Source organism: Glycine max, chromosome 8, assembly GCF_000004515.6.
Source record: "Glycine max cultivar Williams 82 chromosome 8, Glycine_max_v4.0, whole genome shotgun sequence".
NCBI classification, from domain to species: Eukaryota; Viridiplantae; Streptophyta; class Magnoliopsida; order Fabales; family Fabaceae; genus Glycine; species Glycine max.
In genome coordinates, this window is record NC_038244.2 from 8,591,116 (window position 1) to 8,614,977 (window position 23,862).

Below are 23,862 nucleotides of genomic sequence, written 5' to 3' on the forward strand. Positions count from 1 at the left end.
TCGATTTTTTCAATAAAAAAAAGTACTTGAACCCAACTAAAAAAAAGCATATATTATTTGATTTTGATCGATTTTCATTTAAAATAAAATATGAATCAAACCAAATTAATGTTTCATGATTTGATTTAGTTTGATTTTTTCAATTTTACTAAAATGTTATTTCATTAAAAAATTGTACTTTTTAAATTACATTAAAAAATTGTTAATAACAATTTATGAAACTTATTAATATGTTAAATCTTCTATAATAAAAATTTGTTAAATTTTTTATCAATTTTAAACCAAACATATTTTAAAGAAGTCATCTGAAAAAAAATATTATATATATATATATATATAACACTACGAATTACTGTGAAACTCAAATTATATACACTTAAAAACACAACATTAAAATAATATGTGTTGTGATTTTTTTTTTTTGTTTCAAAAACACAAACCACAAATTGAGTTAATTTATTTGAGAAAAAATCATTCAAACAAATTAAAAAGAATCGATTTGGATTGATTTTTAGTTTTTATTAATATTTTTTTATTTTAGATCAATTGAAAATTTGAATACCTTTAACATTGAGGTGAGGTGAGATTTGGATAGTTTAACTTTGACTTATTTACTCATCCAGGTGGAGTGATTCAGAAAATTTTATTTTGTAAAAGTAATTAGATTAAATTAAGTTAGATCAGATTAAATTTTTTCCGTAAAAATTTTATTCTTGTGTAGCATACCTATTTTAATTTAAGTATAATCAAGCCATGCTAAATCATTTTTTCTTTTTAATTAATTCAGCAATGCAGATATTTGAAGGCAAGAGTTTTTTCTTTTTGCTTTGACTCAGACTTATTTACTCGTCTGCCAAGCGGTGTAATTTGGGGAAAGTTTACTTTTTAAAAATAATTAACTAATAATTAGGTGTTTTTTAATATAATAGTTTATAAATATTAAAGTATATAATAAACTATATCAATATATACCTATAATGTTTTTTTTTTCAAAACTAGGTCCATCTTAATAGGTTAAACAAGATAGGTAAGTTATTATAAATCCAATCCATTCATTGTTTTTCGATTCTCACAAATAAAACAAAAATAGGAAACATTTTTTGGAGTTATATATAGGCAACATTGAATTTAGAAAAATAAAAATAACTAATGAGATGATTCAATGAGTTTAATTTCTATGTAATCATATGTAAAAATAAAAATAAAAAACACAATCAACTATCAACTATACTATATAAAACATAGTTAACTTGATTTTTAGCAAATTTATTATATATTATGATAATTACCTTCTCAATGCATATTGTTACACCCCTTGAGTAAAACATACACATTGTTACACCGCGCGAGTAAGACATTACTCGTCTTAATTTGATTAGTTTAATCAAATTTAATGTATCATACAAACATTTCAAATACTAATATATATTATTACAATCATTTTAATTTAAATAAATCTAATTATTATACTAAAACTTATAACAACATAATCTTTTTAATATAACAATATCATATGCCATAAATTTATTAACTTTTAAAATAATTATATTAAAATAATTTATACAATAATTTATGATTAAATAACTGTTTTACATCATGATTGTATAAACATTACACTCTAACAATAATTTTATTAAAAAATTAGATTGTTCCACATATACATATACTAGTTACTCTAGTTCATAATTAAGCTTATGTGAAATTTCCACATTTTTGCATTCTCTCAACACATTTCGCATTCACTATTGCACTGTAAAAATATGAAAGCTATTAAGCTAGTCTCCCTTGGCAAATGACCATTCACATGGATTGAGAGGAAGAGAGGAGGTCTCACAAAACCCATTTAAATGGTTTTGAATTCCAAGACCCAGAAAACTCGGTTAGGTAACTTTCCTTTTATTCTTCTCATTTCACCAACAGACTTCCCTTCTTTCCTCTTGGAGCCATTATAAAAATTCAAATTTCAAATATCTTAGATATTGTTTAGATTTAAATATATTATCCAATATTTAAGATGTTTAGATTTAAATATTATTTAGTCTTCAAGATGTTTAAATTTAAAGATATTGTCAAATTTGATACAGGTGGAATCTTTCAGATGTGAAAACGATATATAAATTTTATATCGGAAAAAGAAAAATTAATGACTCGGTTTATTTTGACAAGTTTTTACTAAACCGAAAAACCGTGGGACATGGGAAAGGAAATGTGCTAACTGCTAACTTCTGTAGCTTCATCTTCTCCGCGTGACATACAGGTTTGTCATTTTTCTTTATATACTGTACTAAACTCTACAAAATTTATTCTGCACTTCTTTAAATATAATTAAAACACAAACCATTGGCTCAAAGGACCAAGCACTTCATAAGTGAAACTAGACCTGCAATAGTAGAATTTACACGGATTTGGCAGTTCTAACTATTCTAAACCATCAGATAAACTGCTTCAGAAACTCTGTAGCTACAAGCCTCCCCCTTGTGTTCACCGACATTTTGAGCTCGCTTATCTCTTTATCAATGTCCTGTAATTTGACGGCCATTATTATCAGCAAATCTTTTAAGTCGATTACACTAAATATCAACCACAAGTACAAGCAATTGGCAGGAAAAATCTGTAAGCAAAACCATTACAAACCTTACCCCATTTGAAAGTTGTCGTATAAGGTCTAGTACCTAACATCTAAAATAAAGAATATCAAAATGTGGTTTGATTTTTTATATTTTATTTATACCATGGGAGAATCATGTTCCATAGGACCTTATCTGATGCTTTCCATAGTCACTCCATAGATACAGTATCTCTAATTTAGATAATTACTACAAGCCACAAAATAAAATGCAAATCCAAGTTATAGGGTCAACAAAATTCTTGCCTCCATAAATTGCACAATAAAGTCAATGAGTTTGTGCTTCTGCATCTCCTCACAGTGGTAATTTGTTATAAGGAAGCTAATGTCATATCCCTGCCAACAGAAGCAACAGGATGACACCAATGATCACTAACACGTTACCAAAAAAAATGGAAGTATATAAATCAATGCTAAACCTGAACAGGCTTTCTCCTCAGTACTTGGAAAGCCTCGGCTCTCATTGAGAGAAATCTTAGAAATTTTTTGGTCAATATGTTTTCAAGTTCATCAGCCTGCTTCACCTGCACAGGATGAAACAGAATAAAATTAAAACAATGAATTAGGCACAAATTATAATGAATATTGGTATATTTCATATGTGAATTTAATGCTTGAAAACAAACTCTCATTCAAAGATTAGTTTGATAAATTGCTGATAAAATTAAATTGTAAGGTGATATAAAGAAGTCTACCTTTATAATAGAATATAGTCAACTTGTTCTGACAAAATCCTATAACACTCGTTAGCAACTTTGCATTAGTCATCATATATGGACCTCAAATTGAAATTTCTAAGATTATCAGTCCTGACCCTGACACTAAAGGTATTAAATTGAAATTTAATATTTTTTGGACAGGTACCAGTTGCACAAAGTTTAAATGCTCCTAGTGCCTGAGTATCAATTCCAGCCATCCCAGCTGAATTTAGTTTTAACTTCAGATTCAGCCACCTTATTGGTGGTCCATCCAAGCACAGTGAAACTATTTTTTCTCTTATTATTGTCAAATTCTACTCACCTTCTCTACCTACCTATTCTCTATTTGGTAATTCCAAATTTCCAACACACTAAGTAGAACATGTTTCAATATTCAAGAGAGGTACAGACTGGACAGCACATCATTCTGAAGCTCTATACATTGTTGAGATGTACATTAACAGCAGCGAACTATAAAAAAGGAAACTTTTAAAAGAGGAAGAAGCATAAAGAAAAATCATTAAGTTAATAGCCTTCCAGTTAGGGGAACAAATTGTTACACCATTGTGGACAGAGACTCGATTTTAGATCATTTTAACAAAACATTAGTCTCACAAAAAAGAAAAAGATTTACCTTGAGACTTATCCGCAATGAATTGATAGATGTTTCTATTAAGCATTTTTCAGCCTCATTTCGGCATATCAAAACCTGTAACAACAATTGCACACATTTTTCCATAAAGCATGGATGCAAAAGGCACTTAGGAAGGAAGAGTAAAAGAAGAAATTATTAAGACACAACTACCACCTACAAGAGTCTGCTTGATCCTAATGAAGTATACATCATTTAGAAAGGTAAACTAAAAGAAGACATTAATGCATAACAACACTTGAAATGTTTGAGTATGAAAATATGCACACAAAAAGGATCCTCAGCCTTAGTTTGCTGAGAGATGTTTGTGTGTGTATATTATATATATATATATATATATATATATATATGAGAATTGACAGATAGTACAAAAAATAGTTCATGATGAAGGCTACAGCCTAGCCTATGGTGACAGATTACAGGACAGCTTCTACAACAAGCTAGAAATATAAAACATTATCAAACAACTTTAACACTCCCCCTCAAACTGGAGCATATAAATTGTGTGCTCCAAGCTTGGAACATATAAAGTGGATCCGAGGACCTCTCAAGGACTTCATCAGGATATCTGCAAGCTGGTTGTTGGAGTTAATAAATTCAATACTGATTTCTTTGGACTGCAGTTTTTCCCAAACAAAATGGCAATCAATCTCTATATGTTTAGTTCTCTCATGAAATACAGGATTAGAAGCGATGTGAAGAGCTGTCTGATTATCACAATACAACTTCATCTACTGAACATCACAAAATTTTAATTTTTTAAGAAGTTGTTTAACCACACCAATTCACAAGTAACAAGAGTCATAGCTCTATATTCTGCTTCTGCACATGATCGGGCAACAACACTCTGCTTTGCTTGCAGGAGACTAAGAAGAGTGACATTGATAGGGGTTTATGCCAAGCATTATGGGGTGACAGCAATGTAAGGTGGGTAGAATGCCCAGCTGTTAATGCCTCAGGGGGGGGTGTTGTGTATTTGGAGTGATCAGTTCTTTGAGCTACAGTGTGGTGGGAAATGGATTCAATCTGGTGCAGGGGCAGAGGAAGGCTGGCGGAATAAAAGTATCAGTTCTGAATATATACTCGCCTTGTGATTTGGGTATGAAGAGGAGGCAGTGGGCAAACATCAGATAGCTATAGGAGACCCTTGATTCAGCCTTTTGGATTTTCATTGGTGACTTTTACTGTCTATGCAGACCGTCGGAGAGGAGGGGTTTTAGTCAGAGGGAGTGTGGTGGAGGGGTGATGCGGAAATTTAATAAGTGGATTGAAGCTTTAGAAGTGGAAGATATCCCTTGTGTGCGAAGGCAATTTACGTGGTACAGGCCAAATTTTGAAGCAAAAAGCAAGCTGGGCAGGGTGTTTGTCTCAGATTGGAAGGTGTTTACCAAAATCCCAAGGAGGCTTGGGAGTTAGGGATTTGGAATTGTTTAATATGGCACTGCCAGGGAAGTGGAGATGGAACATGCTTCAGGAGGATGATTCTCTTAGGAATGGAATTCTGGTTTAAAATTGGATGTGGGAGTAGGGTGAATTTCTGGACTGATGAATGGGTGGGGGGCTGGAGCCGCTAGCAGAAAATTTATTGCGCCTTTTTGTCTTGTCTGAACAACAAAACTGCAAAGTAGCGCAGATGGGCTTTATGGGGGGATCTTCTTGGGAATGGGCTTTTGTTTGGAGAAGAAATTTCTTCAGGTTGAACTGAATAATTATAGTATTCGGCCAAGTGAACAGGATAGGCGGATGTGGGTGGCTGTGAGTGAAAATCTATACACTGTTAGCAGGGCTTATGCATGGCTGTATGAGGCGGTAGTTGGATCTTCTGAAGAGGAGATGCTCAAAAGGGTGTGGAAAGTTAAATTCCCAAATAAGGTAGGTCATTTCATATGGAGGCTGGTGAGGGATAGGCTGCCAACCGGAAGAAATCTATGTCTGAGACAAATACCTGTGGGGGATCTAAACTATAAATGACCGCTATGTTTGAGGGTTGAGGAATCAGCAGGGCATCTATTTTTTAGCTGTGAAAAGGTAAGAGATATATGGCTGGAGTGTTACTCATGGATTGGGGTTGCCTCAGTGGTTCAGGTGGTGCCAAGGGAACATTTTCTGCAACATTGGTACTGTGAATGCGGCAGAATTGATGGGCAGAGATGGATGGTGTTGTGGGCTTCTGTAACATGGTGTATTTGGCGTCATAGGAACAATTACATCTTTAACAACAAGGAATTTTGAGGGGAAACAATTCTTGATGATGCAATTTTCTTCATTTGGTCATGGCTGAAGACACTGGAAAGGGGTTTTAATGTCCTGTTCAAAGGATGGAGTAGTAATGCGAGGATGAATTTTGTAAGGGGAGGAGTGGGGTAGAAAAGCACTAGGGGGATTTTCTGTTGTGGGAAATTTTTTTGAGGTGGGGGCTATCACTCAGGGATAAATCCACAGAATCTTTCTACTATACATATCAAATGTATTTGTTAAGATTCTCTGGATTTTGTGAGGGGGGATGCCTATGGGCTGTGTATACCAGCACCACTGGTGCTAAATTGTTGTATCTACAGTATATATAATATATAATTCATATTTTCGCTGATAAAAAATATCTACTATTATCCAAAAAAACAACAATTGCATCCGGTCATTCTAATGATATATTATTTCATCCCACATCCTCCCCACTAAACAACCTTCTATGTTGATCTCTCTCTCTCTGTCTGGCCTCTTGAGTGTGAGAATTCATTTATGTTGCAGTTATTTTTTCTCCTTTGCATTTCATGTTATTTTCCCCCTTTCAGATGAAAATTGCTTTGGAAACCAATTATAATATCTCCATAAGCTAGCATTATAAATTGCATAAAGCCTCCATCACAAGGAAAATGGTGGAATAAGATATGTCTTGAAGTCCAGCACTCCACTCAATCCAGAAATGCTGGACTTTATAGAATATATAGCACAGTGCCTACAAGCTCCAGCTTTCCTTCTAATTGGAATCTGTGAAACAGCTCATCACAACACCATCAACTAAACTGCTGAAGCACAAATCCATTCCTTCCAACTAAAAGCAAGCTATCTGCACCAAATTTCCCAAGCTATTACCTCTGCAGAAACAGACGGTTAAGCCTCTCCCACTTATTGGTGCATGTGAAAACATATAAAGAAAGGGCATTTACAAGATCTTCTAATTTGTCAAACTCTATTGGCAACAAGTAACAACTTGATTGTGTAGCACTTCGCAAAAGCTTTGAGCCATGGCCCTAACAAGGACCTTATAATTCCAAGAAAAACATCTGAAGAAATGAACAAAGTCAATAAACAATATGAGTGCAAACAAGGCTATCAAGCAGAAGCTTGGTAGTGAAGTATCCCAAATTTCGAAAAAGCTAGACCCCACAATCCTAAATACTGGTCAGTTAGAACACTGAAGAAGGAAGGGGTTTGAAGAAACAGAAATAGAACACCAATCTCATTCTTAACATAAAACACCCAACAATAAATCATCATTTGCCTTATCTACTTTCTTTGGCCTAAGGACAAATCTGCTATCAACTAGTTGCGACACAGAATACTTGAACCCTAATTTCTCTTTTCATCAGGCTTAATAACTATCAAGGAAAAAGAAAAGCAAAGATCATCTTAAATCACACACCAATTAGCACTAGTAAAGCAAGTAGGAAAGAAAAAAAAATTCCAAGCAGAAATCACTACATAGTAGTATGAAACGAGATGGATCTTACGGGATTGAGCAGGAGTTCGGGGCTGGTCCTGCACATAAACCAACAAAATTCACAAACTCGATCACTTCGATTTTTTAATAAGAATCGTCGTATTAAAAATGGAAAATGTGGAAGTGAAATGGGTAATTTATTTTAAATGGTTTTCCATTATCAATTAGATTTAGATAAAAATATAAAAAGGAAACAATAAAATGGAGCAAATGTGCAATGAAGCAGAGAGAGACAGCATACTTGAGTTCAACCTCGGGCTTGTTATGCCTTTCGACTTCTTGACACGGAAAGTTCTGGAACCATAGCGAAGAAGAACAACACAACACGTGATTATTTATCGATGCGAAAATAAACAAATATTGAGAGTGGCGTTAACGAAGAAGTGATACCTGGAGGCACATTGCGGCCTCGAGCGTGTTCCGAATGCAGGTCAAGTATAACCGCAACGTATTTGCCTGAAACGCAAAAACGGTGTGTTTATATAATTGTACAAACAGAGTTTAGTGTAAAGAAGATACGATGATTGAGGGGATTGATAAGAGCGTAGCGTACCATGAGTTTGGGTCTGAATCTGAAGAAACGCTGCGTTTCGTTTCGTTTGGGAATGAGTGACGATAGAATGGAAGAGTAGTCGTAGAGTGTAAGAGAGGATTAAGGAAATGAATGAGAGAAAAAAGCAACAAAAACTCCGTCCAGTGGGGATCAGGAATTTCACCAACTACGCTAGATTCGCTTCGGTGCGGTGTGCCTTTGACGGATTATGACTGACCCCAACACAAAAAACAACAATACACCTACTTCCATAGCCTTTTCTATTTTCATCTTTGATCTTTCTCTTTAGTTTTTTTTTTTTATTCTTATAAGCTTACTCTTTTTAAATTTAATAAAAAAAATCATTTGTTATAAAAAAAGTGTTGAATTACAATTAAAATGAATTAATTTTTAAATAAATATTTTTATTACTTGATGTCAATCATTGAATTATTTACTTGTTTTCAAATAACTCTTATAAGGTAAAGATTATCTCTACTTATATATTATTTTTTTATTATATTACTAGTCGATGTAAAATCTTAATACACAACTTTATATTATGATTAAACATCTCGTGCCTAAATAGAATTAAACAAGGTGGTCTTATAATGATTTTGCAAGTGGCTCAATGATAATTATTTATATATTTTATTTTGATCGCATTATTATACGACTAAATATATTTGAACGGCTAGCTTCAATAATGGTCCGATAACAAGTGATTTGATAAGTTTAACAACAATTACTAATATAGGTTTTGATGTCATTTTAGAATTTGAATTTGAGACATTTGTCAACCTTTCAAAATTGATTTTTAAAATAAAAATTATCTCACATATATGCTTTATTTTGACTATATCATTAGTTAACGTGGGATTTTTGACATATTTTAAAAAAAAATTCCTTAAGATAGAAAAATAAATAATTATTCATTTAAAATAAAATACATCGAACACAAATTAAAAAATACATATTAGATAGAACATTTATTAATTAAAATGTAGAACCATTTTACAGCATTATCCTTTCCCAATTAAATACCTTCACATTTTTAAGTTCATAGATTAATTTCAAAATAAAACCTTGTTTTAATTTTTAAAATCAAGGGAATCTAATACAATTAATTGAACAAAATATGTGAGTATTATAAATATTCTAGTATTATGTTTAAGAAAAAAACCATAAACACTAATCACTTTAATCATTAACTTCCAGAAAAAATTATTCATTTAATTTTTTATTTTAAAAAATTATTTCTTAAATTTGATTTCAGTTTGCTTAATTTAAACTTTAAATATTGATACATTCCAAAGTATATCCTTCCTTTCTAAATAAAATTATAAATTATTTCTATAATTTTCTCCTCAATTTTAAAAATTTAAATATCTTATTGATGTGTTAAGATTTTGATAACTTATTTCTATAGTTTTCTCCTCAATTTAAAAAGTCTTATCACTTCAATTTATTTTATGTATAAATTACATTTTGTTTAAATTTAAAAATATCTGTATAATACATGGATAACTTGCCTTACCTAATGTCCTAGCAATTAATTGTTCATTTAAGAGTGGACAGTATGCGCATTTCACCAAGCTCACGAAGTGAAAAAGTTAAAATAACCTAGAGTAAAAATTAAAAAAATTAAAATAAGTTCCTGCTATTACAAGCGTATTTCACCAAGGCCCAAACTCACATTGACCCCACCACCCAAGAAAAAATACGTACAAATTATAAGTAAAAACAAATAAATAAACCGGCATTGCTGTGAGTCTCACACTTAAAAGTCATTTACAGGCATTGAATTTGAAAGAGAAACTAGAGATAGAAGAGCAAAATGCAACATTAGACTGACTGTACACGAAACTTGTTGGCAACATAGAGCAAATGACTAATGTTTGTGGTGGGATAATTTTGCAGCAACTTGAGATTAGAAGTGAAATCACCCGCAAGGAGGCGCTTACGAACGAGAACCAGCATTGCACAGCATACCCGAAGAAGAGTCTCCTGCAGAGTGGATCACCATTATGAAAAAAACAACTTGTAAAAGCAGTCTAATAGCAAAATATACAGTTGATAAAAACTTAAATTTGTCTTCATCTTCTAGTTAATGGTTTGCTCCCTTGAACTACTCATGTAAAGCCAAATTTTCTCCTCTTTCTTTTGTCAAGTAAAAGTATCAAGTAGCTATATAGTTTTTTATACAAGAGGCAGTGGGCCATAAGTTTAAATGCCTGTCGATTATAGTACAAGGTTAAATATGAATTGTACCTGAGGACCATCTGGATCGCTTAAAAGAGTGTCCCAAATGTGAAGGCTGTCAGCAAAATTGAATTCCTGAGTCAGCAGGAGAGTAATCCACCTAAATGCATAGAATTGAGGATTGACCTGACATTCAGAACCAGAAAACATGACCCATCTGATAAACTGTTCAATAACCAAAAGCAAAAATACATTGGTTGAATCATCCAGCAGGTGTGCACGCAAAAAAGTATTATGATGATTAGTCAAAAGACGGTCACTTAACTAGTTGACAAACATAAAACAGTACTGACAGACAGAAAAAAAGTGGCCAAAATAACAATTCTAACATAGAGAAGGTCATAATGAAGCAGGAAGGAGCCACACTCTCTTGTTTATTTATTATTTAGCTTATTAAACAAATTTATAACAGAGCAGCACACAATGTTAGCATAACAGTAGATATTGCAATCATGCAATGTACAAATAAATAACTAATAACTATAATATCAAGAATTAAAATACTTAAACAGAAATGCCTATCCTCTCGTAATATTTCCAAATTTAAACTGAAAGGGAACTGTGAGAAGATAGAATAATATCAAGAATATATACTAGAAACTGTCTTGCCTTAGAAGTGACCTCAAGATGTCGCCACAGCTCTTCATCATGTTCTCTCAAAAGCTGGGACAATCTCGTAATAGTTGCACGGATTCCCACAACACTATTGTCGAGTTGCTGAACAAAGTTATCTCGAAACCCACTCAATAGCTCAACAAAACAAAAGAATGCATCTGCTTCAGCAAAGGCCTGCAAATTATAATAGGGAACTGTTGAGCAGAGTTAACCAATAATACAATAGAAATACAAAGGAACATGACAGTATTATGAATCTACATTACTCCACCATATTGCCACCTATGCAAATTGTTTACAACAAAATCAACATTCCCAAGGTCATATTAATTATTTCACATATTTTCTATTTTATGTATACAGGGCAATGCTGTATTACATTTGGTAAAATTTATTGTCCCAATTCCCCTAAGTTAGCAATGATTACTTTTTCACTTGTCACACCTGAATTTTTTATTTGTCTTCCCTTTCCCCATTCTTGCAGACCATTCTTCTATTAAAGCATACACTGGAAAGTATCAGGCAAATGAACGAGGAAACATGAACTTTTTAGAATGTATGCATACAGTGCATCTGATCAGAAAAGAATAAGAGGAAAAACACTTTTTCAAATGAAATTTGCAAAATCAAAAAGAAAAAATGAAATTTGAACCAATTAGTCTTTAGAAAACACAAATACAATTAAAATGAACATACTATGGCAAGTAGTGTTAACAGAGAATGAATTCAATCAAGGACAATAACAGAGAATCAGGTGTTTGATAATGCAAACCCTTGATAGATCATAAAACAAAAACTTAAAATAGTTTATCAAATACTCACTGCATTTTCCTCATCTGGGTCATTTTTGAACACGTAGAATAGAGGAGCCAATATCTCATTCATTCCTTGCACATATCTTACACCCGGGTTTAACTTTGCAAAAATAATTAATATATTCTTCAAAGCCTCCTGAAAATCCCCCCCGAAAAATAGTAATAATTAATCAAGGGTTCACTCAAGAAAAAGACTTGAACTTGGAGTTTGTATAAATTTCAAGACAAATAAAGGAAAAACCTGATTAGATTTTGCAAATTGGGAATCACCAGAGAAAAAGTGCATATCAGGATGAGTGCGCTTTACATCTCGGTCAATTTGATCTATGATCTCTGTATCCTACAAAATGCAAAGACGGAAATTTGCTTCACAACAGCCATTGCACAGAGTATTATAGTGCATTAGCATGAGATTTATATAATTGTGATACAATAATGGACACGAGTTCCTTAAAGATTAAAATATTGACAGCAGCAAGACCATTAATGGAATGTATGCAACATTATCAAAATGCATTGGTAATATTGTGCTGTCCATTATTATCAATAAAAGTCAATAATTGTTGGGACTCTTTACCATTGAGTTGTGACTCTTTTCTCATTGTAAATTCTTGTAGTTTAAGAGTTATCTATTTATAAATATATGTGTATGTGCTACTGAAATGTGAAAGAGAATTCAGCCCCAAAAATATTCTCCTTGTTTTATTTTTCTGCATAATTTTACAGTACCTACAGTACAGTCCACCATGTTCAATAATTCCTTGAGCGTTTTGAGACTTTCACCTACCTCTAGATTATAGAATACCACCAACAGTTTTAAGCTGGAAGGTATCTGATGGTTTTCCCTTTAAATAATAAGTACTAGTGCACTTTGCATTCTACCTGGAAGAACTGATTCCATACGCTGGTCTTCCCCAGACTCAAAGGATGCTCCCCATGAGTGATTTCTGATCTAGAGAGCAACGCCCTCGCACAGCTGGCATCATCAGTATCACAATTTGCCGAGTTGTACATCTTCCTTGTGATTTCTGACTAGCTAGCCACAGAAACATTCAGAGAGCCAAATAGATAAAGCAAAGAGAATAGAACATGCATTAACAATCAATAATTCCGAAAAAATTCCACTTGGACACACATGCACCCTATCATTGTGACAGAAAGAACAAAGTAAATTACAATTAAATTCAAACAATTAATGTGACAACAGATTCCTTAGAATTATCTCTCTTCTACAAACCATAGTCTGTCATAAGAATCAATGTGATAATGTGCAAAGAAATGTTATCTACAGCTTTAGTTCAACCACTGGCAGTTTTCAGTTATTTATCATATGATCTTATGCCTTCAATCCCCGCCACCCCCCCCCCCCCCCCCCAAAAAAAAAAGTCAGTTTAAAGTTCAACAAAAACAATGAGATGATAACACTAAGGCACCAGACCTCCCAAAGCAACTAACTTACAGGATTCATGAAAATCTCCTCTTTGAATTGTTTGTACTGAAACCGCTTCTTTGCTAATTCAGCTGACCAAAGCCCTCGATCTGGTGGAAGATATCCAAGCAAAAGCTGCAAGTATCAATAAGCATAAATTGCAACAGCATTCCATGATTTCACTTCCATCTTTCCATCAATAATGGAAAACACTCTTGACTAACCAATAGCAACCAAACCATATCCTTACTTAGACTTATGAACACATGACCAGTTTGGTTGGATTGGAATGGGAATAAGCCACTCGCATATTCAGTTAAATGATTTCAAACACACATCCCTTCCATTTTTCCTAAATAAACCTAATTCACCTAAAAATATCAGAAATTAATTTTCTATTCCTTTTCTTTATTTATTTAAATATCAACTCAAGCGTCATTACATTCCTATCCACACCAAACAACCACTTAAGCTGGATTTAACGATAGTATCTATTTCATCACACACAAATAAAAGAAGACATTAAAAAAATTAAATAGAATGCACTGACACTGTAATAACTATTAACTAAAATACACAGAGTGTGAATCTATGATCCAATTTCAAATTGTCACAAATGGTAAGTTTATAGACTTTCTATTTTAAAAGTCTTATTTGAAATGATTTTTCATCGGTTGATAATGTAAAAATCTCTACAGTAATAGTGCAAGGAAATTAAACTCTAAAAAAAAAGACTAAATGTAGGGAAAAAAACAGAATGAAAAGGAAACCTAACCTTCCACACAGTAGAACGTATCCCAGCAGCATCAGGAATACCTTGACACGCGAGGCTCCGCAACTCGCTCATATCCACCACCTTCTTCGACAACTGAACCAAACCAAAAAACCATCACAAAATCAACACTCTTACTAAACGCACTAATCAACTAAACTTTCAATGTCGTTTTACAAAAGCAAGCGAAGGCATAAGGAAGTAACCTCGGCCAGCAATTGCGCCTGGCGAGACACATCGTGCGCGGAACGAAAGCCGTCGCCGTGATCTTCCCGCGGCGAATCATCGATTCTCTGCGTCGGCGGAGGATCGTGGACGGAGGGAGGCGACGGAGGACGCGGAGGCGGTGGTTCAAAGGGGGTCACGACGGCGGGAGACGGAGGACGCGGTGGCTGTTCGAAGGGGCTGGCGACGGCGGAGGAGGGAGGGGACGACGGCGATGATGAGGACCATATAGAGCTGTTGAGCCAATCGGGGACCTTATTCTTCACCATGCTGGTCGGGTGATTAGGGTTAGGGTTAGGGTTTGTCAATCGTGATGGGAGAGATGAACAGCGAAGCACATTGCATTGGTAACATCAACATGGCCGTGCGAGGTTGATCACATGGATGAACTAGCAACTCTCCAATTATTCTCACCAATCTACTTTGATTCTTAATTTAATTTCTAAAAATTTAACTATATCATATGTCATGTTAGTACGGAATTTATAAAATGAGTAAATAGTGCATGTAACATTTAGAATGAAGAAAAAATTAGTTGATTATATTATGAGTGTTGCATAAAATTAACTAATAAAATAATTGAAAAGTATAAAATCACATAAAAATAATAAAAATATAATTTGTTAAAAAAACAGAAAAAAATATTGAGATAAAAGTAAAACAAAATATAAAAAATTAATAACTAAAAATTAACATTTTAAAAAATATTATTTTAGACAACATTAAAAATTATTAAAAAAATAATTTATCCAATAACTAAATAAGTTTTCCGTTAATAAAGAAAAATTAATTAAAATATCTTATCCAAGATAATCTTATTTAATCATAAATATAAAGTTTGCTTAAAATTTTAAGATTTAATAGATGAGGATGTTCCTTATCTAATTAAGTTCTTAAACTAAAAAAAATGATTTTTTTATCTTTTATAATTTGTAATTGAGTTCTTAGAGTTAATGAGATTGCTATAAATTGTTGTTTTTGTTGCCATTTTCCTAACTTAGAAACTCAATTACAAAAATTTTACAAGACTATAGACCCAATAAAAATCCAAATAGTTCAGGAATCAAAATAAAAATTCCTGAAAAAATTCAGGAAAGAAATAGTACGTGGTATTAAGTTGTTTTGAGGATTGATATTAGCAAAAGCTTAGCATAAACTTATTTAGGGTTTCTTGAAGGCTATGATGGGGATATGAGTTTTAATGAACGTTGGATTAATTGAGTGATGCTTTGTATTACTTCAGTAAATTATATATGGTTTAGATTCGTTATCTCCTTAAAGAATATTATTCATGTATTATTATACCAGTGAAGGATGAGGTGACTGTCATGGACTAGAAGTTTGTAAAGGTGTTCCTACAATATCACATGTTTCACTCGCAATGATTGTTTTATTTTATTTTATTAGGCTTTGATATTGGAAGTTTGTATGGATACGCCCTTAGTATGCTTCAAATGCTAAAGGTTTTAAGGCAAATTAAACATTCAATTTACAAGTGAATTTTTCATACATTACGCAATGTTTTTAAATTTAAATGGAATTTAAAATTAAATATATATAAGATAAAAGATCATTATTGTTTTTTAAGATAAAATATAATTACTATAATATAATAATGACACCACGTATGTCAATAAAAAAAGTATGATAAAGGTTATTCAAACTAAATAAATTAAATCAAACTTATAAAACTGAAAAATATATAAAAAAAATAAATTATTCAAATCAAAATACATTATTTTGTATTTTAATTTCATTACAATACTACAATATTCAAGAGTCAAACTAGGATGAATTAACTTTAAATAATAATATTTAAAAGAAATATATAATATATCTTTCAAATCATATCAAATAAAAAAAGTCAGTAACAAATTAAAAAAACCCTAAAAAATATTCTCCTTAATTAGTCTTCAATTTTGTTTAGTACATCCATTTTTTTTAGTGTTTAGTACATTCATTAGTTTTTTTTTTTTATCAGCAGTACATTCATTAGTTACTACTACTCAAGTTTAACATGTAAGTTCCATTTACAAACAGTTAAATTGCGTATTATTTTTTTTCTGATAATGTACCATATCAGTTAAACAAACAAACTCCAAGCACTAATAAAACAACCATGTCCTAACATCTCATGTCACCACCACCTCCAACTTGATGTGTCGCGGCAAAGATCTCAGCATCATCTTCCATATTAAGCTGAAGTCAAGTTACATAAATATAAAAATTTAAACTATAAGTTAGTTGTTTGAAAAAAATAAAGAACTATACGTAAAAAATGAGATCTGATCGAATATTACTTCTACACAAGCAGTAGATGCACACTAACAAAGGGAAATACGGATGATGCACAGCTCAATATTAATTTTGAGTAAGAAAAAAAGTTCAATATTAATTTTCATTTTCACAAATTAAAGTGTCCTATGAGACGTAAAGAAGGTAAAAAAAAATAAAAAAATCCACGAATTGAAGTAAACTGAAGGGGTATTCCCAAAAAAGACAAAGTCATGCAAGAATATTGAACAGGGCAAGCCTTTCTGATTTCCTGTACATTTTCATGTCTTATTTATATTAATCATAATCTCAACTAAATAAAGAAGCAAAACAAATCGTGTGATACTAGAAAGTATGAAAATTAAGAAGAAAAAACCTTATGCCAAGATACTTTTTTTAAGAGCCTTATGCTAAGCCTAATCTCCTAGAAATTGAAACAAGCACCAAACATGGACCCTGAACAGATGAAAACTGAGCACATCTTATGAATTGGTTCAACGTATAGCACAGTAAAAAAAAAAAAAACCCAAACTTTGTGTGACATGACATGTTACGAAAGAAACTAACCATTTTTGGTGTATGTTTTCCCTTAATGTGAATACCATCGCATAGGAACTGCATTGTCTCGTATTCCAAGTTCTTTCGCTCACAGAAATCTTTGAATACCTTAATTAACTCCAAGTTGTGATTCACCTTGAAGTACATATGGCGCCCATCCTAAGGGAAACAAGAAAAAAAGATGAGAACTCAAATGTTGTATTAAATTATTAATATACAAATTTTAGGCACGAAAATGGTTTTAGGAGTTATAAGGTTGTTTTGGTGATAAAAAGAGAAGAAAGGAAGAAAAAAGTGGTGAATTCAATTTTCCCGCTAGCAAAAAATTAACATTAACAACTTCAATAACATTTTGCCCATCCAAAAAAAAGGCAAGTAATTTTTCTATTGATTCTTCAATAAGATATAGGGAAAGGTAGTTTTACTTGTTAGAACTTTGAATCTTAGAATCAAGAGTTTTTCCAAAGCAATAGTTAGAAAATAAAGGATTATTGTAGAAAAAGTAATGCATACACCTGATCTATGATAGAAAAATTGATTTGGATATTATCAGTAGCCTCATTATCATCTGGGGATTTTCTCTTAGGTGGTCGACCTCTGGAGGTAGCCATGTTCTTCTGCACATGCAATTGAAAATTGCACAAAACATTTTAGATGAGTGGGAAAATAGAACATTAATTCAAACAAAACCACACTAAAGTTGAAGAGGGGTACATGCAATTTGTTTTATTCTTGAATCGGTGACAAAGGAAGAGAAGAAAACCACACCAGTTGGGGAAAGTTGAAACTCTTGATTGATATATATGGTTGTGGTTGTAACTTGTAGTGCTTCTTTCAGTTTTCTAATAAAAGGTGCTAATGAAAGAAGTTACGTGAGTGATGTATTGTTTCATACAATTTCAAATAAAGTCTCTGCGCGGCACATTTTCAAATTGGTGTTCAATTGCTATTCTTACTGCAGAGGGAATTGATTCTCTTTGTGACAGAGCATGACAGCTTTCAATGTTGTCATTCTTTCTATTATTGCTAGTGCAACAAGCCTATACTAAACAAAGGTACTTGAAGTTGACCTGTGATTAATTAAAAGCGTTCTCAATTTCTTTAAAACTTTGCTTTTTTATACAAAAGAAGAAAATGGTAAAAATAAATAAATAAATCAAAATATAAGCAAACTTTTGAGGTTCTATTTTACAGTGTAAAATGTAAATTTAATCAGAAGTAAACTTTTTATTTATTTATAGGGATTGATTTAGGGAGTTTAGAATAACTCACACATCCTACTCAACTAACTAAATTAGATCTCTTAACTAGCAAACTTTTATTTACATTCGGATGATGTCATGAGAATTCAAAAATAAAACAAATACACTGTGATTTTTACATAGTTTTTGTTGTATGAGTAATGTGCTGTCTATTATTATCAATTATTGTTGTGACTCTTTATCTAATTGTAACTTCTTGTAGTCTAAGAGTCATTCATCTATATGTGCCTGAAATGTGAAAGAGAAAAGAAAGAAAGCAGAAAACTATTCGATCAGCCACCAAAATACCCTCTTGTTCTATTTTTCTGCATAATTTTACAGTACCTACAGTCCACCATATCCTATAATTCCTTGAGTGTTTTTGGCAAGTTAGCCTGTGTTATACACCCACATACATGTCATGTTATGCCCATTTCTCTTCATTATTCCTCATTCATATTCATGTGAAAATGTGACATCATTCCATTGCACTATCTACACTTCAATTACTTATTATTCAAACCTAAGACCCCTTCCCTTGCACTAATAATTAATGAACTTTAATTACTATTTTTTCAAACCAATATTTGGGCAGTAATTTTCACAGACCAATCAAAAGAGAGAGAGAAAGAGAAAGTGCATAGCATTTCTTGTTTTAGATGGTACCAAAAAAATCGTTCCTACCCTAATGTAACTTTAATAACAGTTCTATCATTTCTATAACTTCATATAAAATATAATTTTTATTGATCTAATTGTTAAATTATATTTACATATTGTTAAGATTGTCAGTGTCAAAATTGAATAACAACAAAAAGATAATCAAATAATTCATATTCTAGTATATTTTAAAACTTTTATATTATATCGATTTTAATCTATATGAATGATGTAGCAAATAATTTATGATTAATATCAAATTTTGCATATATAATATCTATGTAATCAAATAATAAATTTTAAGAAAATATTATCATATATATATATTATTTCTTTTTTTGCTAGAATCTTGAACACAATACTTTTCCATGTAAAAGTGCAAATTCGGGATAGTGAGCTTGGACACACCATGCTGGACATAACATATAAAGCCAATAAAACACAACAAACACAACTGTGGAATTTGAATAAATGATCAAAATTATATATTTTGAAGAAATTTTAAAACTTAATATATCAAAATAAAATAATTATAAAATATAATTGTCAAAAAATGACATTAAATTTAAATAAAACAATAGTAGACGCGATAGGTATTATCTTTAAAGTATTTGGGGGAACCTTGGTCCTCGGTGGCATTTAATAATAATGATTTTTTATATAAAGAAAAAAATCATTACAGGGGTAAGTCTGTCTAACCCTTATATGAAATCACTACCAAGATAATAATAAGTACACAAAGGTTTAAAGAGTAAATGTGTTAGATCGGAACGTAAGAGGGAAAAAAAAGTAAATTTTTTCATCAAATAAATTATTGTATATAATGATGTTTAAATTAAAATAGAATTAAAAATATAAATATATAATATTAAAAAATATCATTATTGTTATATAATGAAGACAATATGACATCAACTATGTTAACAAAAAAAAACTCTGGTGAAAGATATATTCATTAGTTTTATTTCGTTAAATAAAATTAAAACGATAAAGCTTATTATAAAATAAATTATTAAAATCAAAATACATTATTCTACGTCTTCTAAATTCATCGCAATACTTCAAAATTTAAAATTCAAATTCAAATTAGGATGAATTAAATATAAGTAATAATATTATTTAAAATAAATAAATAACATACCTTTGAAATCAAATTAAAAATAAAAAAATGCCACGTAACTAATAAAAATGATAATACTAAAAATTCTCTCCTAAGTCCTTAATTAGTCTTCAGTTTTGTTGAGTACATTAGTTACTACTACCTCTCAAGTTTAACATATAAGCTTGGTATACAAGGAGTTAAGGTGCGTATTTTTTTTTTTTCTGATAATTAATGTACCATATTAGTTAAGCAAATTAACAAACTCGATCCAAGCAATATTACAACAACCATTTCCTAGCTAATGCTTTCAAGAGTCAAAGTGCTGCAGCACCACCTCCAATTTGTGATCTTATGGCCACGATCTCAGCATCATCTTCCATATTAAGCTGGAATATCAAGTTACAGTAATATAAAAAATTAAACTATAGGTTAGTTGTATGAACGAAAAAGGACTATAAGTAGATGCACAGTAACAAAGGTAAATAGGTTGAAATAAAATGTCATGCACAACACTAAATAAAGAAGAAATCATGAGGAGTGGTAGCATCATTCTCTCCAGCACATTCAATTCATTCTACCACACATTTTACTATTGATTAGAAGAAAGACACATTAACATAGAGAATGTGTTCAAAAGAATAAATTAGAGAATCTATTATATTATTAACATTTCTCAATTATGAAATATTAGAAAATATATATGAACACTAAGAATTTTGTGTGACTTCATATGAAAGAAACTAACCATTCTTGCTGTATGTTTCCCCTTAATGTTAAAACCGTCATAAATGAACTTCAGCGTCTCGTAATCCAAATTCTGTCGATCACAGAATTCTTTGAATACATTAATTAACTTCAAATCCCGGTTCACCTTGAAGAACAAATTACGCCCATCCTACGGTTCAATGAAGAAAAAGGTGAGAACTCGAATCTTGTATTGAATTCTTAATTTAAAAAATTAGCTTAATTCCATTTTTTTTTATGTCTCTCAGTATAACAATGTATGATTGTAATCTCATAAGTTTTATCGGTGTCAATTGGGTCTCTTTTAAGTGTTGCAATATATTGTAGGATTTTAGTCCTTGGTTCCAATTGTGTTTATTATATCTCTCAAATATCACAATTATACAATTTTAATCCTCCATGTATATATATTAACAAAAAATTGGTGTTGATCTATTAAACAAAGGAATTAAAATCATACAATTATGATGCATTAAAAAATTCAATTGGCGGAACGTGAGGACTAAAATAGTAAAATCACATGCATATAAAAAAAACTAAAAGTACAATTAGCCCTAAAAAAATTAGGCAGGAACGGTTTTATGCACAGTTCCATATAACATTTGTTATAAAAAAAATATATCATGTAATATTTGATGCATGAATATAACTTTTGTTCAATATGACAATCAGTATCTGTATAGACATTACAGGTCTACATCAACATGCCAATACATATTTATAGAAGATTGGTACATACTGTTTAATTTATACATATGTGTAGACTCTGCTAAAAAATTATTAGGAAAAAAAAAGGATTATTGTGGAAAGAGTCATGCATACACCTGAAGTTTGATTTTTAAGTTGACAGAATCATCATCTGGTGGAGATTTTCTCTTAAGTGGACCATTAGTAGCCATATTCTTCTACTGCACACACGAGGGGAGAGATGTAAGATTTCACAAACCTAAGGCAAAACCAAAAATTCCACCAACCATGAGTTTCTTTTTGAATATAGAAGAATAATTTTTTTTTCTTAATTATATTTAAACTATAAAGACCAAAAAACTAGGTCTCATTCCCAAATAGCATTTGAAAATGGCCCAGAAACTATTGAGATGGGTAGGAAAAATAAACTGTTTTTCTGTCAGAATGTGAAGCAAAACCTCCAAAGCCACACTAAGTTGAAGAAGGGTGGGTACATGCATTTTCTTAATTTTATTCTTGTATCAGAAAGGTGCGGAAGAATAAAGAGATAAAAAACAAAACACACCAAAAGGACAGAGAAGTGAGCACAATAACTTTTTGGTTTCAAATGAAAGCCGAAACCATTTTATTATGGTTGTGCCTGTACGTTAGTTGTAGTATTTGTTTCTGTTTTCTAAAAGGTGTTAAGAACGATAAATTAATAGGACTCGAGAATTTATTATGATCCCTATTAATTTTTATAACACATACAAATATTTTTTTGGTCTTCAATGTTATTAATTATTTTTTTATAATTGAAAATTCTAAGTACTTATGATATAAAGATTGGTTGAGATTATATACTTGCGGACTACCTAAATAATTTTTTCATTAATGACAGAGAGGTTCCTTGAGTAGTGCTGAGTTTCAATTACCAACGAGTCACAAAAAAACTGATTATTCGTATGATTAGAAAACAAGAAAGTACTTTATATATTTTCAAGGTAGAACATCAAATTTTTCACCAAACATTGCAATCCACACATATAATATTGAGTGAGCTCTTCACAAGAGCTATCAGCAAATTATTTCAACTGAGTAACGAAAGCAAATCAAACGATGAACCTGGCATAAAAATAGGAAAAAACACAAAAATAAAAATGAAAAGTAAAAAGGAAAAAGAAACCCACCTGTAAAAGAGAGGGTTGAAGGCTTGAAGCTGAGATAAAGGCTTTCAAGAAAAGGTGGAAGGAGAGAAAGACAAATGTGATGTTTAAATTAACTTCTTCAGGTAGTTTTTTCTCTTTCAGAATTTTAAAATGAACTGGGAGAAAATATATTGCTATTTAGCAAAGGCTGCAATTTTTCAAAGCTCCTAGTTCCCAGAATCTCTCTACTGTGTACATTTTCAAATTGATGTTTAATATCCAATGTTACTTTTCATAAGGTGATGACGATATATTGCTGCAGCCTGCAAAGGGAATTGATTCCCTCTTGATAGCTTTCAATGTTGTTGGCCTAGCTCTTCTTTCTTTAGATTTTTTATGCAAGAAGCTACAAGCCTACTAAATTAAATGTAGCTTCCGAAATTGGCCTCTTATTAAATATAAGCTCTCTCAATTTATTCTGCACTTTGTTTTTTTTATAAGAAAGAAGAAGAAAACAGTACACCTTTGCGTTTCTATTTAAATTGGAAGTATAAATATTACCGTGTAAATTTAATTAGAAGCAAAGTTTTAGGCTTTCATGGAAACAAATTTTATTCATGTTTTGCTTATCTCTAGACCAAATTCTAGATTAATTAGTATTTTTTGTCCTAATGAATCGAAGAATAAAAAAATTTAGGCTTTCACATTTGTTATTCAATTACCAACTGGTTGGTTAGAGTATAGTGGGGAGTGGAAGTTGTCTAACAAAAAAAATATTATTTTGGAATATCACATGTCCACATGTAATTTTGAGTTGTTTAAAATTTGAGAAATTTATTTATATAAACCACTATTTTTCATGACTTTGTATTAAATATAAGAGAGAAAAATAAAATATTTATAAGTTTTTGTTTGTTTTTTTGTGAAAAAACATTTACAAGTTAAACAACTTGTTAATAGAAATAATCATTAGAGAGAAAATCAGTTAAGTTGTTTAAGATTAAAATAACATAAATTAGATTATTTATATCAACACTGTTGGAGATATTCTTAGTCAACTTATACAAAACCTATTTTAAAATTATATTTAATTTGATTTAAAAATTATATCTATGATACTTT

General features: G+C 31.3%; 4 protein-coding genes across 7 annotated transcripts; all 4 read right to left on the reverse strand.

The window, feature by feature from the left end:
* Positions 1 to 2,301: 2,301 nt before the first annotated feature.
* Positions 2,302 to 8,368, reverse strand: LOC100527736 (uncharacterized). Its single transcript, NM_001249700.1, has 8 exons — positions 8,251 to 8,368; positions 8,088 to 8,153; positions 7,939 to 7,991; positions 7,708 to 7,735; positions 3,959 to 4,033; positions 3,046 to 3,150; positions 2,873 to 2,962; positions 2,302 to 2,521 (listed from the first exon to the last, which is right to left on the reverse strand). Exons 1-8 carry the CDS (start codon positions 8,251 to 8,253, stop codon positions 2,432 to 2,434), a joined length of 510 nt encoding a protein of 169 aa, NP_001236629.1. The 5' UTR covers positions 8,254 to 8,368; the 3' UTR covers positions 2,302 to 2,431.
* A 1,466-nt stretch (positions 8,369 to 9,834) lies between these two features.
* LOC100780720 (TBC1 domain family member 13) lies at positions 9,835 to 14,847 on the reverse strand. The gene is made up of 9 exons (XM_006586308.3): positions 14,329 to 14,847; positions 14,126 to 14,218; positions 13,381 to 13,485; positions 12,804 to 12,953; positions 12,163 to 12,261; positions 11,929 to 12,057; positions 11,101 to 11,280; positions 10,501 to 10,617; positions 9,835 to 10,236 (listed from the first exon to the last, which is right to left on the reverse strand). Exons 1-9 carry the CDS (start codon positions 14,614 to 14,616, stop codon positions 10,075 to 10,077), a joined length of 1,323 nt encoding a protein of 440 aa, XP_006586371.2. The 5' UTR covers positions 14,617 to 14,847; the 3' UTR covers positions 9,835 to 10,074.
* A 1,506-nt stretch (positions 14,848 to 16,353) lies between these two features.
* Positions 16,354 to 18,091, reverse strand: LOC100306317 (uncharacterized). Of its 3 annotated transcripts, none has more exons than XM_006584430.4 (4): positions 17,948 to 18,091; positions 17,695 to 17,796; positions 17,189 to 17,338; positions 16,354 to 16,546 (listed from the first exon to the last, which is right to left on the reverse strand). In XM_006584430.4, exons 2-4 carry the CDS (start codon positions 17,788 to 17,790, stop codon positions 16,472 to 16,474), a joined length of 321 nt encoding a protein of 106 aa, XP_006584493.1. In that variant the 5' UTR covers positions 17,791 to 17,796; positions 17,948 to 18,091; the 3' UTR covers positions 16,354 to 16,471.
* Positions 18,092 to 20,292: 2,201 nt separating this feature from the next.
* LOC102666016 (small ubiquitin-related modifier 2) lies at positions 20,293 to 23,102 on the reverse strand. 2 transcript variants are annotated; one of them, XM_006585093.4, is made up of 4 exons: positions 22,783 to 23,102; positions 21,751 to 21,834; positions 20,928 to 21,077; positions 20,293 to 20,568 (listed from the first exon to the last, which is right to left on the reverse strand). In XM_006585093.4, the coding sequence occupies exons 2-4, from the start codon at positions 21,823 to 21,825 to the stop codon at positions 20,497 to 20,499; spliced, it is 297 nt and encodes a 98-aa protein (XP_006585156.1). In that variant the 5' UTR covers positions 21,826 to 21,834; positions 22,783 to 23,102; the 3' UTR covers positions 20,293 to 20,496. The 2 variants fall into 2 exon arrangements, with proteins under 2 accessions (XP_006585156.1, XP_006585157.1); XM_006585094.4 differs by having other exon boundaries at positions 21,751 to 21,872.
* Positions 23,103 to 23,862: the final 760 nt, after the last annotated feature.

Bases quoted from the DNA above. Each gene is read 5' to 3' on its own strand.
- LOC100306317 (XM_006584430.4), bottom strand. From the start codon at position 17,790: ATGGCTACCTCCAGAGGTCGACCACCTAAGAGAAAATCCCCAGATGAT. The intron at 17,339-17,694 runs GTGTATGCATTA...TGTTTCCCTTAG, and splicing joins ATTTTTCTATCATAGATCAG to GATGGGCGCCATATGTACTT. The intron at 16,547-17,188 runs GTTAGTTTCTTT...ACTTGACTTCAG, and splicing joins GAAAACATACACCAAAAATG to CTTAATATGGAAGATGATGC.
- LOC102666016 (XM_006585093.4), bottom strand. From the start codon at position 21,825: ATGGCTACTAATGGTCCACTTAAGAGAAAATCTCCACCAGATGATGAT. The intron at 21,078-21,750 runs GTGTATGCATGA...ATTGAACCGTAG, and splicing joins ACTTAAAAATCAAACTTCAG to GATGGGCGTAATTTGTTCTT. The intron at 20,569-20,927 runs GTTAGTTTCTTT...TTGATATTCCAG, and splicing joins GGAAACATACAGCAAGAATG to CTTAATATGGAAGATGATGC.
- LOC100780720 (XM_006586308.3), bottom strand. From the start codon at position 14,616: ATGGTGAAGAATAAGGTCCCCGATTGGCTCAACAGCTCTATATGGTCC. The intron at 13,486-14,125 runs GTTAGGTTTCCT...TGATACTTGCAG, and splicing joins TACGTTCTACTGTGTGGAAG to CTTTTGCTTGGATATCTTCC. The intron at 12,058-12,162 runs GTTTTTCCTTTA...GGGGATTTTCAG, and splicing joins AATTTGCAAAATCTAATCAG to GAGGCTTTGAAGAATATATT.
- LOC100527736 (NM_001249700.1), bottom strand. The intron at 7,992-8,087 runs GTATCACTTCTT...CTATGGTTCCAG, and splicing joins AGGCCGCAATGTGCCTCCAG to AACTTTCCGTGTCAAGAAGT. The intron at 2,963-3,045 runs GTTTAGCATTGA...TTCTGTTGGCAG, and splicing joins TGAGGAGAAAGCCTGTTCAG to GGATATGACATTAGCTTCCT.